This window comes from Mastacembelus armatus, chromosome 18, assembly GCF_900324485.2.
Source record: "Mastacembelus armatus chromosome 18, fMasArm1.2, whole genome shotgun sequence".
Taxonomy (NCBI): Eukaryota; Metazoa; Chordata; class Actinopteri; order Synbranchiformes; family Mastacembelidae; genus Mastacembelus; species Mastacembelus armatus.
The window spans coordinates 13,437,871-13,455,793 of NC_046650.1; the positions used below are offsets into that span (position 1 = coordinate 13,437,871).

Consider the following 17,923-nt stretch of genomic DNA (forward strand, 5'->3'; position numbering starts at 1 on the left):
CTTTTGGGGGTCTTGCCCAAAAGCACATTTTCCCTCACCCCTTGTTTTTTTTTTTTTTCAGCAAAGACAACTTTGGTGAATATTTCATGGCTCACACATCCTCAGTTTCACTGTTGAGTATGGAGAGTGGCATGTGATGACAACTGACAGGCCCTTACGCCTGCGTCCGCTAGGCGACAGCCTTTCCTTTTGGTCTGTCGTCCTGACACTCTTACTCCCTTTTCCCTCCCGTTTTCCTTCAATCACAGGCAGTAGTTCTTTGAACGAAGCTCCTGACTGCTGACCAGTAAGCTGTTTCTTTAAATTTTAGTATGACTTCAGAACTTCTGCCATCTGATACTGTTAGTTAAAATGGCAACATATGGATAGAAATCTGTTTTTGCACAGACTGCAACATTTATAACTGTGCTTCTTTTCCAACTTTGATTTTTAGATTAATAAGTGAATTCTTACAGCAAAGGGATATCATCTTTGCATAATAATTTTTAATGGATAATGCAGTGCTCTTAAAAAAATAATTCTTTTGTGATACATAATTATTCCATCTGCTTTTACCTTTTAAGCTGACCTCAGCTTTCCCCTTCAATCAGCTGCATGTTACAGAAATGAGCTGCATCCACCATAAAATATTCTACAAAATAATCACTTTTGTTGTTTCATTCAATGGTACTCAATCTCCGGCGCCAGCCTCTCAGTATCATATTTCTCAAGTACAAGCCTCAATGACTGCCTTTACTGTTATTGGAAGGCACACTTCATTTCCCTCCCCAACATTCAATTTCATGGAGGGGTGAGAAAAGGCTGCTTTTTTATGCTACTTACAAAGATTTGACAACTTTACAGTATGCTCACTTTGCTGCTGCCTCCGCTGCTGCATTGCTACTCTCTTATTTAATAAACAGTGCTCTTGCTTGACTTACAGTAGGTTCCCCCCTTGCCTGGATCAGTGTGACAAGAAGCTGAATGGTGTCACAGTTAACAGGGGTGGCTCTGTTGTGACAACACTCGTTTGGTGTAGAAGTCGTAGTCCTTGGCTGCCATGTTCTCCCCTTCTGCTCTTTTCCGTTTTTGTTCCTACACTGTCTGGATCTCACCGCTGTCACACACTGGGGAAGCCAACTGGCATGACCCGAAAGTGTGATGGAAACATGCAAGCTGCCGTTTTCCTCTCCCATTAACACAAATTCATACATATGGAGAAATGCATTAATTTTTCTAGATTAAACAACTTTAATTGGCTCTCACTCGTGCCTCAGCTAGGACTCCTAGGATGCAGCAGAGGGTGTCAGTGAAGTGTAAAAGGTGCTATATGTTTGTGTATGAGTGTGTCCCTCATTTCCGTAAGGCTGTGTTTTCATCCAACTAAGTCATATATAAATCTGCTGTATGCCCATTCATTTACTGCTGAGTGTAGTTTTGGTTTTTCGGCGAGAAGGCTGCTTAAATGGCAGATACACACTTTATTGAAGAAGATTTTGTTAGGAGGTGCAATTAAAATTAATCAAAAGATTCTCGTTTAAACCTCCATGACTCACTCTGTCACTCTTTTGGCTGCGAGCTGGAGATACAGAAGAGGAAAGTGCCAGCAGCCATGTATGCGATCTGAAAAGGAACACCACTCAGGGCGACTTTGTCCTCTGTTTGAAGAGGAGGGTGCGGATGAGGGGGAGTGGGGGTAGCAGAGGAGGGAACCAGGGGAAGAGGGGATAAGAGAGAAGTTTCTCACAGCTGCCCAGCCTGAGGCCCAAAATATGTGGCAGTTTCCTCGTCACCGCGTCACCAGTCATCCGTTCTCGCTTGTCATTATTTTACCTCTCACAGAGCATACACACAGTCTCTCAGGCACACACATGCACACTTACAGCACCACACACTGCCTGTGCTGCCTTGATCTAGTCTCATATGCTTCTAGCAGCAGATCCTCAGACATGGCCAACTTCAACAGAATAGAAAAACAGTTGGTACTGAAATTTTAATATCACGGGACTAATTGTTTATATTAGTATGAAAGGTATTACATACATCAGTTGTTGATTCTACGTGGTCAAAACCCTTTTTACGCATTGTTATCAATACTGATATATTGTTATACTTTCTCACTGGCACTTGTCTTCATAAAACCCAGTCAAAGCATATTTATATCACAGTATGCTTCTGCGGTGTGTTCATGGTTTTTAAGGTTTGTATAGAGATACTGACCTCCCCAGTAAGTCAATAATATTGGATTCATACCCTTTGAAGCAACATGTTGTGGCCAGGTTAGGGTTAGGATTTTATTAGGCATGAGTAAACTTTCAGGGTGTTGTGGTATAGGAACCAGCTGAGAGGACTAAGTTTGAAGGGATGCCTCCATTATAACTGCTTCTTACAGTACAGCAATATGTGCAGGAGATTCTGGATTGGACTGCCGTGGTTAAGTGAGCATTGACCAATATCAGTTATTTGAAATTTTGTTATACAGTATTATCTGATTTGGGTTTTTTTTCCTTGTTTTTTTTTGTTTATAGTGAACCAACCAGTATTAACTAAGAAGGTGACCATATTGAGTCGAGTTGAGTTGGTAATGAAAAACAGGAGAATTGGGTAGTTTAGCAATCACAGATACTTACGTCTTTGTTTTCCTTCAATATTTTTTTATTGAACAAAATACTGTGCAGTGATGAGCAAAATGAGGTTAGTAAACAGAACACTAGCAAAATACCTCTGCAAGTTATTGTGACCGACTGGTTTACCAGCTGCAGCAGTTCACCAAATAGCACTGTGTGGAGTCACTCAATGGTCAGTGAGCATGAACAAGTAAATGTCACCTTGTGGTGTGATGCCACATTGTAGTAAGAGTAGTAAGGTGTACTGTTCTGTGCTGGACTGATGAGCGATATGAAAATAGGGAAAATTTGAAAATCAAGCAGCATTTGTAACAGCAGTAGTTTGGAATAAAATGTTTGTTTTAATGGAATTGCTGTGATTGCTCCACCACTTGTTGAGGTGAAGTAGGTTTGTGATGAGTTTAACCTTGACAATGCTAAACAATTGAAAATTGGCCTGACCTTTGGGTGAACTGAGCTAATCAGACAGGCCAAAGTGGAAGAAAGTTTTATTTCTTGTCATATGACTCAGAGGTAGTCAGAACATCACTAAGCTTTTAGCACCACTCATTTTGTCAGGATATGAGCAAAGATTTTCTTGGTGTGACCAGGCCCTTAGAGAGAAATTTTAGGTGAATGACTGGAGGTACAAAGCACAAGACACTGGAGACAATGTTCTGCATTCCCACTTCTACCAACAGTCAGTTTTGATTTCTCTTAAGCATAAGAGAAGTATTTCAGCCAGCCAACTTTCATTGCCTACTTGAATTAATAAGTCATGCAATGTAAAAGAGTTGCTCTCGAAATAGTCATGAGGGATTGGTTCAGGAGGCACCAAAAATGACCATTTTTAGCATTATGTTTGACTGTGGTTGTGTGTTGAATGTAGAGCCCTCCTGTAGGTCTGTGCAGGGTTTGCATCGACCCTCCACTCTGCATTCCAAAAGCTAAACTCTGCAGAGGCTTTCACAAATGTCACAGTCAAGTTCAGTTTGCATTAACACCACTGTCACAAGGCAGGGGAGATTTTGGGTGCTCTGCAAACATTGTACAGCTGCACGTTCACCATTAAACTGTGGCAGATACTTTTTTTTTTTTTTGTGCTATAATAGAGCAGGCTCCTCATAAACCCTAAATTTAACTTTAATATAGAGAGAGATTTTGGTCTTTTATATACTAGCAGTTGTGGCTTCAGAGTACAATCTGTCGTACTGGGCTTTGCAGCACTAAAATATCCATCAAAACTTGGATGAAGGTGAAACTTTGATGGTCAGCATGCTTTGCTTTAGCCAGAGATTACCTGCAGCCTAAAACACCACCTGTAAGCTACTCGCTGTTAAAGTCAGTCATTGCTATTTTTATAAAAAAAAAAAATGCCTGACCAGTATAAAAACATCAGGATGAATATAAAGCAATGAACATATTTAGAAATGTATATACATACAAAGATTAACAATGATTCTCTACAGTATAACACACTCACCAACTGAGCATGCTGCTGAGGGAATTCAACCTAGCACACTCATAGAAGGAGGCTGTCTCTCCTACTTGGCTGTTATGAATGTAGGTCTGCCAAATTGAGCAAAAAAAGTGTTACATAAGTTTGGATTCTCTGTGATTTGAACCTTAAGTTGGTACACAGGCAGCTATTTAAATTGCATCAGTTCCTCTGATGTAAATGTGTATAGCCTTCAACTCCCTTAGAGCTTTTAGTCATTTATTTTGATTAGGGCTGTATTTATAAGATAAGTCTCTTAAGTAAGTCGCCTGGGAAGATGGGCTGGCAAGGATGGTGGTGGGGGAACAAAATGATGTCTGTTTGATGATTATAAATTCAGAAATATCTGCTTGTCAATTAATTAGCTGCTTCCTGGGTATGTGTGCCTCTTTTCATTTACTGGGCACAGCTCTCAGTGGACAAATACCCCTGGCACGCACATTGTATGTCTAAGCTGTTACACACATCCCCGACAGCTGGGGAAAGGAGAATAAAGATCCTTAAAGGCAGACAGTTTTCAAGAGCAAGCCTGTTTTCATGCGCCTGTGCTGATTTCTGAGAGCAACACATGTGGCTGTTTGAAGGCTTTACTCTGCCGGTGTCTCGTTCTCAGACACACACAAACTGGAGCATGATGTGTACATGAAAACCTTGGTAGGCTGAGAGGACAAAGTTTGAAGGGATGCCTCCATTATAACTGCTTCTTACAGTACAGCAATATGTGCAGGAGATTCTGGTTTGGGCTGCCGTGGTTAGGTGAGCATTGACTAATATCAGTTATTTGAAATTTTGTTACACAGTATTATCTGATTTGGGTTTTTTTTTTTTTTTTTTTTTCCTTGTTTTGTTTAGTGAACCAACCAGTATTAACCAAGAAGGTGACCATATTCAGCTTTTCAATTGAGTTGGTAATGAAACACAGGAGAATTGGGTAGTTTAGCAACCACAGATACTTACATCTTTGTTTTCCTTCAATATTTTTTTTTATTGAACAAAATACTGTGCAGTGATGAGCAAAATGAGGTCAGTAAACAGAACACTAGCAAAATACCTCTGCAAGTTATTGTGACCGACTGGTTTACCAGCTGCAGCAGTTCACCAAATAGCACTATGAGGAGTCACTACATGGTCAGTGAGCATGAACAAGTAAATGTCACCTTGTGGTGTGATGCCACATTGTAGTAAGAGTAGTAAGGTGTACTGTTCCACTATAATCGTCTAATGAATAATTTATTTGCAGTTTGTCACAATAATTTACTTTGGTGGATGAAGATATTTTGTATGTTTTTTGGAAAAGACTAACTGAATGGGAAACTTGTTTGTAGTTAGACTAAGAACTTGTGTTTTGATAAGAAGTTGTCTGACACATAACCCTGCATAAAACCACGTAATTTTTGTACTTTGGTTGTTGTAAGAATTAAGCAAACAAAATAAAATATGTTAATTAGTGGGCCTTAGAGCTGCTGGTAGGTGGATTTTGTTACCTTTTTATAGTCAGACTAGCTGTTCTCCCCCTGTTTCAGTTACAGTGGAAAAACAGAAACATGGAGCTGGGATCAATAGACCAGAATTGGGGATCAGTAGCAATTCCCCTCCAGATGAGTTCACATCTGGGTTCCCCTGAGCTCACAAATTTTCATGGGAATGACATTTGTGGATTGTTGCTTTAAAAGACTTGTCTAGCAGAGTAACTCAGGGTAACTGAGTTTTTTGCATAACAGTTTTCACATTTGTATTCAGTCCAATCAGTTGAAATATACTGCACCACAAATACTGTGCGCGATGTCACTGTGATCTTAAGCAGGTTTTTGTTCTCCTCAGAGGTGGTGAGTCACATTGCATTTGGCAACGCCTCTCACTTGCACAGTTGAGTTTACAGTCTGGTTTCCAGTGAAGGAAAAAATGACAGCATGTGACAAGTCATCAAATCAGACACATATTTCCTCTGCTCCATTTGTGGGAATCTTGTCATATTTGGTACTCCTCAGCATCATGAAAGCTGCAGAAAGAATGGATTTTTTTGCACCATGTTTTACTGTTCTGTTGTAGAGAATGCCTGCAGAATATATCTGCAATAACACTTTCTCCAAACCTTTGATAAATTCCCAGTTACAGATAAATGCCATTATTTTGACATTACTGTTGATTCTAAAATCTTCCACAAGAATAAGTTTCAGAATGTGACTTAGATTTTTCAAAATGCATCTGGTGCCCTAAAAGGAAAATTAAAGATCTAAAATGGTTTTGGCTCTGCCTGTTTTTCCCCTGTGACCTAAATCAGACTACTAGCATCCAAGCATGTTGTCTTTCATCATTAAACTGTCTTTCAAAGGCTCCTGGGAGCCTCCTAAAGCACAGAAAAGAGCCTTGTATTTTGCAACATCAAGCACACAGTGTCTGCTGGGAGGTGCATAATAGTGTCATGGACTTCAGCTGAAATGATCTTTTAAAATCATGTTCTTGGTCACACACATGCACACACACACACACACACATACATACACTCACTCACCTGCTTTGGTTATTGCTTTATGAATAAATGCAGGTAATACTTGAGGTCTTATAAGATCTTTGACCTTGTTTCTTCTCCCTCTCTCTGCTTCCATTATGGGCTTGTAGATCAAACACTCAGATGGTGCACCGGGCAGACTTTTGGTTGAAGATTCTCCCTTAAAGGCAGCTGACAGAGGTATGTTTTATTAAACCTTACTGTCATCATCTCTACCTGCACTGTCATGCTGTAAAAATGAGACAAAGGTATATTACAATACCCCTATATGTGTGTGAAACTTAATTTTTTAAATTGTGTCAAGGTTTGCTTGAAGCTAATTGAAAATTGTGGTACCCACAACTGATCAACCAGAATGTGCTTGTGTTCTCTGTGGAGAATTTGTGCTGCTAAATTAAAGGCTAAGGATGATCACACATGATCTTGACAAAAAAAAAGTCTCTCTCACCTGAGTAGTAGTTTAAAAAAAAAACACACACACACAGCAAAACAAACATGTTTGTGACTGGGTTGCTGTTTACAGTAAAATTAACACAATTTCAGTCAACTTTAAAAAAAAACAAAACAAAAAAAAAAAAAAACAAGCACTTACCCTGCTCCTTAATTAGTTTTATAGGCAGAAATGGATCAATGATTATTTTAATATTTATTAATTGTTTTGTCATTTGTCATGGAGACATATTTCATCAACCTTTAATAATCCAAAAGGATTAGTGTTCCTTTTCGATTATTTGACTGCTGGTAAATGTGTCATCTGAAGATACTGCTTTGGACTTTGCTACTTTGCAGTGGTCACTGTTAAAAATGCCCAGTAAGTGCTGCCCATTTTTCTGATGCTGAGTTTGGGTGTCTAGTTTTTACCCTTTTTCTATTGTTAGTTTTCAGTGGCTTGAATAGAAATATGCTGGCATGCGTTAAAGGCTGGTTATTGTCTTAAAATAAAAGATTATCCATGCACAAGAGAGTTTTATTTACCATACCTCCAGCACCTATCCCATAGTTCCAAACAAATCTAAGTGAGAATGCACTTCGTGTAGATGTATAGCTGATGTAGAAAGCTGTTTGTGTGTCTCATGTTTTGTTTTCAAGGTGATGCAGCTAGTTTATTTCCCCTTCACACCACCAGCATATTATCCTGCTCCAGCTGCTGCAAGGAGACAGGCCCAGGTATTTATGGCTAGCATAAAAAGTGTGTAGATTCCCTGTCACCCTACAGCTCAAGATTTACAGCACATTTGACAAACACACTGACTTAAAAAAAAGGAGTGTTCAATTTGTATAAGAGTTTAGAGCCTGTCTGTTGTGCATGCTCCCAATGGGTTTTTCTGTTAGTACGTGTGTGCGTGCATGTGTGTCGCTGTCTGTGTACACCTCCTGCTGTGTGAGAATGTGTCGATCTGTCTGCCTGCGTGTGCATATGTGTGTTTGTGTGATTGTGTATATTTCAGTGTGTGTGTGCAAGCGAGTGTGTGTGCACTGAGCCCGCCTGCTCTGAAACACCAGCAACAGATAACAGATGGTCCCCCTGCATTAGAAGTGTTTTATTTCCCTGCGGAAGCCAGATATGTCAAAAATAAGCATGTGCAACATTAGTCATTTGGAATATTCATGCCCCTGCCGTCCGATGGTTTCCTTTTCACAGCCAAAATACCACAGCCCAATTCTCCTAAGGAAGTGAGGGGGATAAGGAGGAGAAGGAAGAAAAAGCAGTCATCAGCTGAACTGATGGAGGGGAAAAGGCTGAGGCCTACATGCAGTATTAATGGAGAAATCTTTTTCACTCAGTCGCTTCTTTAGCATGCCAGGACTGTAATTAAAAAGAGGTTGCGATCTTGTTTATGTGATCATATTAAGAACCACATCTCCTAGCCCCATTAGGTACAGGGTTGTGAATATGCACATGTCCATATACATGCTGGACTACAAACCACACACGCACACGCACACGCACACACACATTAAGTAGCCTTGTCCAGTGGATCAGACTGCTTTTGTATTCCTTCATAGACTCAACTTTTGGGGCTCTCCTCTCAATTTTGCCAGCCATTTTTAGATTTAGTCTCAGTCCTGATATCAAAAGTACATCTTCAGATGGAAGAAATACTTCATTCTATTTTTTTTTTTTCTTAGTTTTTTTTTTAAGCTGTGTGATTAGTTGACAAAAATGTTGTTGTGAATATTTTACTCAAGACCATGAATATTTTTGTCAAACTTCAGCAAACTGCTTTTCTCCTGATTATTTTAGGCTTAAAAAAAAAAAAAAAGCTAAAATGGAAATAAGCCACAAAATGATATTATTAAGCAAGACATTCAGGCATGAAGAGGGTAACACAAGTCTGGAATTATGCAACAACATTAGCAAATCCAGTACAATGGAACTGTCTCCCCCGTTTGATAACTCAAATCTTGAATATCCAACAAAAAGAAAAGCCTTCACAATCAGAAAGATCCCTGCACCATCACCCTGCATTAAATCCTGCCCAATGTTTATGAAATGTTTATAATGATTAGGTTGCATGCTCCAGCATTGTATAGAGATTTTGTCCCATTGTTTAATGATGTAGACTTTGCATCTTTATCAAATATTTGTAATAGGTCATTGATGGATATATTTTGTGACAGTTTTTGAAATTACCACTCCTCTGCTGTACTACTTATCTTTCTATTTCACTGCTTGACCTCCATCTTTTTATCTTGATGGTCTGTAACTTAAATCTCTTTTAATTTCCACCTCCTCAACTCCCAGGCTTTCTAGCACTATCTTCCACCATTGCGCGAGCTGCCATACTTGTCCTTGGTGCCAGACATGGGCATGCATCATTATCAGGCCTGATTAACCATCCACGTACTTGGCAGTCTGGGCCCCACAAGGGGCCAATGGCATGGTTTTTCTCCTGCCGAAAACATGAATTTTTGAGCAGCACTTTCTCACTCGCAGTGGTCCCTCATGATTCAGGGTTAATTCGTGGCAGCATGCGTGAACGGTAAAAAAAGAAGAGAAGAGGAAAAGCATTTCTGCTTATCGCAGAAATGCAATATAATTTATTCAGGAATATGCAAATCCAAAAATCACTCTGCCTTGTATACCGAAGGGACCTGCTGATTCACAGTCTGAGAGAGAGAAAGGGGTGTGGGGGTGTTGGTGGGGATAACAATCCCAACATACAGTGCATGCACTGCAAATGAAATGAAGGGTCTAGGGCAATTTCTTGGTTGTTTCACAGCTTTAGAACCCTTTAAATTTATTCTGGTGATGTTGGATTGTTGACATAAAGAGGAACTGTTTATGTGCAGCGCATGTCATGTATGTACACTGCCTGCAAATAATTAAACTGAGTATTGGAAAGAATAGCATCCAATGGTACTAATCATCTGGCAGCTGGTAAGGAAAAACCAATGTGTTTGTAATGAGATTTAAGAGGGGGAAAAGTATTGTAGCTGGCATAGAGCTGTTGGTCAAATTCATAATTTGTTTTTTTTTTATTTTGTGAGCTTTTAAGATCTCATATGGATCCCCCCCCCTTGTGTATTTGAGATTTTTTTACTTTTGATACGGGTAGAACAAAATTGGCGGATGCCTGTTGTAGTTTGTTGCAATGTAGCGTTTCTCACATATGTCAAACTCTCTTTGCTTCAGCATAGCACAGACTGGGAGGGGAAAAGGCAGTGAGGAGTCATTTATGGTTCTTGTTTTGAGTCTCACTAAACCCTTGAGTGGCTGAAAAATAATTAGTCAACTCTAGCAGTATTCAACGACAGATGTACAGTGTAGTGACACAAGTACTAACAGACTTATTTAGAGGGTTATGGGTTTTGGTAGGGTACCCTTACAGACGTTTGTGAATCAGTAGTTTCGAAGTCGTCTTAACCAAAGAAAGTGAGTGAACATTACTCTGGCTATTTACTATAAGAAAATATAATAATGAGAACCCATGGCAATACCATCCAGTGTTGCACATGTTTTAGTCAGACTTGAATTTGCTTTGCAGCTGAATTGCTATTTTTCATTGGTCACTAAGAGATGCATAGTCTTGAATGTCACATGTTTGCTTTTCATCGTCTTTGGGTCGTAGAAACAGGTATGAGTTGCAGCCATTTCCTGCCTCCCTGCTGAGAGCCCAATTAGCAGTTTTGTATTGATTTCTCTACACTGCATTGCACGTACTTTTCTAGGTGAGTCACTACAGCTAGAATGGAAGACAACAATTATCCCCTCTAACAGAATCTCTGAGGCCACACAAAAGAGCAGAGCTCAGAAAATTGATCTCTTCAGGCTTGTGTGCCTTTGTGTGGATGAGCAGACAAAGGCAAACCACAACTTGGAAATATCTTAAAGTTACAATAGTGTCTTTTTGATGCCAAAACACTATAATCATCAAAACTTGTTTTTCAGTATTCTTTAATTAAAATGTGGAATGAGCACTTCAAATAGAACATGTCATACCAGTTTTATATCATTCTGGGTCTTTGTCATCATGCACTTACTACAAGAAAATTGCCAAGAAATAGACTCCTCACTATTTGTAGTGACTATTGCTGTGAACTTGAAGTTTTTAAGAACAGAGCAGCATCGTATTTACCAGCCAAAATTTAAAATTGTTGTATAATATTATAGAGATTAGACAATTAATATTGGATCCTAAACCCCAAGGGAGGCCCATTTATGCCAAATTATACTTATGCTGAGTAGTTAACATTAAAAATATTTTGGATTTCAAAGCAAAGCACAGAAAAACAAATGAGAGATACTGTGAGAAAGAGAAAATGCACTATTTTGAATGGTTCATCTATGTTGGAGCTCTTTGGCCTCAACTTTTTTCCGTATGTTTGACAGATTTGTACAATTTGTACCCTTGTACCCTTCTGCATTTGTAATTTCGGCAAATTCTTGCACTTGTTTGACTTGTGAATAGCCAGTTTCTCCTTTTTTGTCTTTATCCTTAAGTTTTTCTTTTTTCTTTTTTTCTTGGAAATGTACTGCATGTCATACAAATAATATAATACTAATCTCCTGAAGTCATATATCCTGCACCATGCTATTTTTGCCACACAACATGTTGCCTGAGAGGTCAGTAGCATAGCATGGTTCTTACTAGGCCAAATTGCTCTGAGGCAGAAGTTAATTTCCAGCTCAACAGAGATAAATGACTTTGCTTTGACCTTCCTTGCTCGCTGGCACAACAAAGACTTTGTGCTTTTCTAGGAGACAAACACAGCAAATATGTGTATGTATTTGTTTGCATGTATGAAATTAGATTATTTGGTAACAATGTTTGATTGTTAGCTCAGTTTGGCTGTGTAATGAAAGAAATTTTTTTTTTTTTTTTACATGTTTGGCAGCTCTACACAGAGCAGAATGACACTAAAGAAAACAGCCACAACAGAATGATTAACAAGTAGGTTTGCCTGCATACTAATAAATCAGCTGAAAGTGATACTACCAAGGAATAAATATATTTAAATTAATTGAGTTTAGATCCAAATTGTAGTAAGCATATAAAGGTCAACAGTCCTGCATTCCTATTCGAACATCAATTACAGATAAGCTGTTTCAATTAAGAGCTGTAAATACTTAAACTTTCTCATGTTGGTCACTAGAAATAAAATACAAGGCATAGTGTAATGCCATGGCAAGTAGTAGAGTACTACTAGTTTAAATTAATCTCTGTATGTGGCAAGTGGTATGCCACAAATTGAAGTTGTAAACTATTAGTTAATTCCCTATTCAAAATTCTTATTAATTTTTAAAGAATCAGGCCATGGTTTCAGACAAGTATACTTCTCATCTAGTTGGTATCAGTCAATCTGTTGCTCTGAGATTTTTCCAGCTTTAGCCAAGTAAACTAACTAAACTCTGTGAGCCATCTGAGAACAGTTTGTTGTAAAAGGGTAAAGCTACATGTAACCCAGTGATTTGATGTGGTATGAAAACGTCCTTTACCATGAAAGTAATTATAGGTTTCGACTGAAGGAGCCAGGCATTGTACCTTTTGCCTGCTAAAGCACTGTTTTACCTACCTCTTATAACACAGCTCTACTAACAGCATATCTGTAAGTATCATGATCAGATGTTCTTGAAATGTTAAAAGCTAGAGAAGCATGTTTGGACAGAATGCAGCTCTCAGATGCAGTGATGCAGCATCTGCCTTAAAGGCCCTTAAAATATCAGCTGATATTTTGCTCCAGTGGAATGTATTCCCAACCAAATATGCAATGCAATGAATCAAATTACCCCAAGCCAAGTGACACACAGTAAACCAGAGGCTTTTCAGGGCCTGCTGGGAGTCTGGCCATGAGGACAGGCTCTTGCTTTTTCTGGTTGGTAATCAGGTTGCTAGTACATGGGGAAGTAATAAGAAAAACAGTAAGTTTAAGATCTTAATCTTGCAAGAACTTTCCATTTTCACATTCACCTAATTACCCTTTTCATCTGTAATCCTTATGGGGTATATTGCACTTCACCATGGACTTCTGGATGTGCTTGGCTATATTTAACACAGAAGGTGTATATGCTATAAGTAAGCATTATGCTCTCAATTATCATGGCGTTTTCTCCCCCACTGCCCACCCTGCTGCTTTAGCACTTAAGAGGACATACTTGAGGCTTACCCACACAGTTCACCTTCAGCCCACATTTGTCAGGTAATGAGCTTGACAGAGAAGATAGCGATAGACACATTTGCTGCCAGAGATCATTTGAGGGGTGACCCTGGAAAATACCACTATCGAAGTTTATGTTGTTTTGTGAATCTAAAATTGTCCTAATACTAATTGACCTTGCTCCCTGTGGTCTCTTGAAGATTTGTCTGTGCTATATGACAGATGTTTGTGTTCTGTTTCTTACATTTGTCAAACTCAGTTAGGATTAGCTTAGCAATCTCAGAACTCGTTCAGACGTAAGGCACTTATAGACTATGTGCTAACATTTTATGTGGATTTATGATATTAAAAGCGTTATTGCATAAGTCACATTAAAGTAGCAAGATCCTACAATTGAGAAACTGAAACCAGAGGATATTTTCTTTTTGTAGTTAACTAATCGATTTACAATTTTTATTTAATGCTGATGTTATTGTTACAGTGGGTTTGCTCAGTGGCAGACTAGTGTGAGAGAAAATCATTTATTTTTGCATGGAAATATACCAGAATTGATTATTTAAACAGGCTTTTTTTCAACCTTGATGAAATTTAAGCTTCTCTTTGGTTAATCTCCCATTAGCTATGTACATGAACATCTCCTCTTGGCTTAGTTATAATCTGATCCACAGTGATATTCAGTTTGACCATGTGAGGCTTTCAAGTTCTGCTACAATCTATCCTGGCAGCAGCCGGCTGAAAGGCAGTTCAAGAAACCGTTGGATGAAATTCTGTCCCATGTTGCTTTGAAAAACTGGGATTTTGGCTGATAGGTTTATCATTAGATGTGCCTGTCAGATTTTATTGGAACAAAACCTCCTGCTTGCTGAAGAATTTGAAAAATTCAGGCATAGTACATCATGGAGACAGGTGGTTGCCAGTCCTGTGATGATACACAGAAAACATAAGTTGTCTCCCACTTATACTGGTGTTAGCTGCAGAGTAGATTCAGGTCTGAAGCTCTGGGTTTACAGCCTGGCTTATAGATAAGACACATTGAGGAGATGTTGACCACACCAAGCCAAAGCAGTTCTTTGTGCTATCTTTACTCAGTCTATGTTTGCTAACACAGTTGTTTTAGTTGTTTAAGTTAGATTCTATATTCTGCCAGAGTTGCATTCTTGTGGTCTCAAAAGATGTGATGGTTGTTCTCACTCTGAAAGACGTTTGCAGAGAAGTACAAGAGCAGCAGAAATGCTCAGCCATGGGATTTACCTGTCAGCTGCACTTAAGCATGTGGGATAACATACGCTAGATGCTGTGATGGTAAAATAAAGGCTGACATGCCTTTCCTGTGATCTTCGGTCACTGACAGCTTCATGTATGTCAGTGCTTCAGAGCTAAGTAGAAAATAAACTTGCATTAAAAGATGGTTGGATAGATGTCTGTTTCGAAGCTGTCACAGTCTCCTCAGAATACCTTTTCTTACGTCCGCTTATCATTGATAATTATTTTATATAGAAGTCAATATGTAATGAAATGCTCAGTTTATTATTTGCTTAATTTATGTACTTTAAAGTTTAATGGATTATGGGGTGCATGATAAGAGTGCAAATTAAATTATGTCCTATGAAAACCCAGCTATAACACTAGTCTACAAAGAGAAAGCCTTGGAAATGAAAGTAGCTAAATTTGACCAGAATTGGGTCAGTAATAAAGGAAAATTAAGTCCTGGGTGTTAATTGGCTTCAGTTTCCAAGATGCAACTTCAAGTCAAAATTGCATCAAAATAATTCAAAATTAGGACGGGGGTGTGCGATTATGCTCCATAACTTTTCTGCAAAATGTGATAGCAATGTAAATGGTGCCACAGCACTCATAATAAAATTATCTTTTTATTGATATCGATAATGTAACTTTCCATTCATGTGACTTTTTCAAGCTTTTTTTCATGACAAACTGATGAAAATTGTCCGTATGTTGGGACCATTGCTGTGTAGCTTCTACCGCACTGTCGAAGTTACGAGGAATCATGATCAGACACCCCCCTCCCTTGTAGGCAAATATAATCGCCTATGCGCAAAGATAATTATAAATCTTCTAATGAAATATCTTGAAAACCTTAGCCAGCCGGCACCTTTATCACCTGTTTTGTAATTCATCTAATCAGAATATGAGCAAGAATTGGAACATTTTATATTGGACAATTTAATAATTTTGCAAACTTTGTAGACCAGTGTTATTGACATTATAATAGATACTATCTTCATGTTAAAATGAAGGTCTGAGTGTCTCTTTAAATGGGATTTTACTGTTTCACACTACAGTAGGAGTGCAGGATTCTGTTAATGTTGGAGAGTTGAAACCTTACCAACTGCTGACAGCTAAAGGTGTTTGCTAAAATAAAAGCAAAATTAGCTTTATACTTTACAGAAAATCTGAATAATTCCTGACTGTTCTGTTATGTCTTTCCTATTGTTAAAGTTAAAAATGAACAGCCTCATTTAACCAAACAAGAAACAAAGTGCAGCTCTGTATCAACATTTGAAACCTGCAGTTTCTTGTTCAGTTTTAGACTGCTGTGTCTAAAAGTACAGAGAAGAGTGTGGGGATTTAACTAAGCACAAGAACTCGGTTCAATTCCCCAAGCATCCGCCAACCACCCAACTGCACAGCATTTCTCGAAAATAGACACACAGGTAACTGATTTCTCTACTGACAATGCAACAGAAGAAAAGCTTGCTCTATCATTCCAACCATCTGGAAGTCTGGCTCAGACTTGAGGCTGATGTGTAACTTTTAATTGGAGAGACAGTGGTGGGAGGCAGAAGAGTAGGAAGGCATGATCCCAGTGGATACATAGGCAGTGCCTGCTGCCAGATGGACAACCTGAGTTTGCTGGTGTGCGCACCAGTTTATTCCCGGACCAATGTGATGTCTGTTGTGTTTTACTCAGAGCTAGTTGGAGGGTCGTAGTTTGGCCCCACATGTCTCAAAGGCAGGTAGATTGTGGTATTTTTGTAGCACAGAATTTGATGGAGAGTGCAGCAAGTGTTTGACAACAGGCATATCACATTTCTTAAAAATCACTCATGAGATGAGTGAATCAAGGATTGGGTATTTAGTAACTGCTATTGTGACTGATCGTGTGAAGCTTTTACCAGCTCTTTAAAAAGTACCTCAACACAAATTTGTAACACAGTGTTTTTCTGCTATCAGGCCTGAGCTTCAGCAACACTGAGGTGTGGCTGGGTGTGGTCAGAAGGGCTCCTTCTCACCTTTAACTGGATCAAATGGTGATGTCATGGTGTAATGGCACACCATGGAGAACACACTAACATCACTGAGGCAATTTGAGAAGTTAACTCCCTGGAGGTCAGCACTTTACTCAAACTTGTGTGTGGATGTGGTGTGTTTGGGCCAGTTACTTCTTCCACCACAGTGAAACTACAACACTGGCCTTCTCCTACTCTGCCTTATTTGTGTAAGATGATCTGACAAAATTAAAATGATGCCCATGGCTATACCAGCTAGCTGCAGAGATGTAGGCATTAACATTTTGTGTCTAAGAAATCACAATTTATGTCTGCGAGAGACTGAGAGAGAATTGGGGACAGGTGTACTGTAGGTTTGTTGAATCACCCAGTAGTGGATTTCCTTCACAGACTTCTTGCTGTGAAACTGTGAAATACTGTATAAACAAGCAGTTGTGCAGCAGTATCTGTCTCTGCTTTTTATTTACTTGCAATGCAGAATTTGTGCTGTTTGCCTGCTCCTACAAAACTTGAAATGTTGAAGTGACAAATCCTGTTCTGGGCCAGTGGTGTTGTGCAGAGATGTATTATATCAACTTCTCCAGCAGTCTTGTCCCCCAGTGTTTCAAAAACAATGTCTTTAGCACTAGACTGAATTAGATCTTCACAGATGTTGTGTGGTTTCTGGGCGGGTCATCTGATATGGGATTATAAAGGACCCCTTCAGGGCTCCCTCAGGAATGGGCACTTGCTCCTTCAATATAGTTCAGTACAGCCATTTAGCTTGTCTCACCTTTCTCTTTGCTGTGGTGCAGTCACATTCATTCAGCAAAGCTCACTTTTTTTTTTTATTCCTAGTGTAGGCATTTTTTGTGTTTAGCAGAGGAGTTGCAGTCTTTGATTCCTTTTTTAGTTTTTGCTTAATAGCTTTCCAGGAATTCTTGTGATATTTTAATGAAAACCCCTTTTTACCCAACTGGTATTTTATTATTCAGTTTTTAAAAGTCCTGACAAAAAAAGTGTTAGAAGAATGCTTGTATGCTGCATTTTGGGCATCAGTGCATCACCTGGTAGTAAACACTATGACAGGATTGATTCAATGCTAAAGCACATCAGTTAGCAACACTTTTGCATTGGTTGGCATGTTCCCTTATTGACTTCAATGTTGTACTGTATCATGGTTTATTTTGAATCACTCCTACTTCCACTGTCACGGTAGTCATTGGGACACAGATGTGTAGCAGTCCATGATTGAAAATAAGCCCCACAAATGTTTTTTCCCCTTTTGCAAACTAAAACGCCTAGCTGTTTCAGGAAAATGCAAAGCCTTTTACAGAAGGAGGACACTGTCTAGTTGTGACAGGCCTTTAAACAGTTGCATCTTGTGTAGCAGGTAATGAGTCTGAGGCTGAGTGCCACACACAAGTAATTGAAGTAATAAAGAATTGAGACAATAACTTGTAGGACTTTTTTTTTTTTTCATATACATTTTTTTAGGCAA

At 39.0% G+C, this 17,923-nt stretch overlaps 1 protein-coding gene across 6 annotated transcripts in view; it reads left to right on the forward strand.

Annotated features, from left to right (window-relative positions):
* Window positions 1-17,923, forward strand: part of LOC113125684 (glucosidase 2 subunit beta-like) — a 96,053-nt gene that overhangs the window by 32,678 nt on the left and 45,452 nt on the right. For 4 of the 6 annotated variants that reach the window (XM_026299298.1, XM_026299299.1, XM_026299301.1 and 1 more), the window contains exons 10-11: window positions 6,703-6,772; window positions 7,682-7,759. In XM_026299298.1, the coding sequence (XP_026155083.1) occupies window positions 6,703-6,772; window positions 7,682-7,759 (148 nt within the window). Of the gene's footprint in view, window positions 1-6,702; window positions 6,773-7,681; window positions 7,760-8,234; window positions 8,509-17,923 lie in introns of those variants that run through there. The other 2 variants (XM_026299303.1, XM_026299300.1) reach the window with 2 other exon arrangements.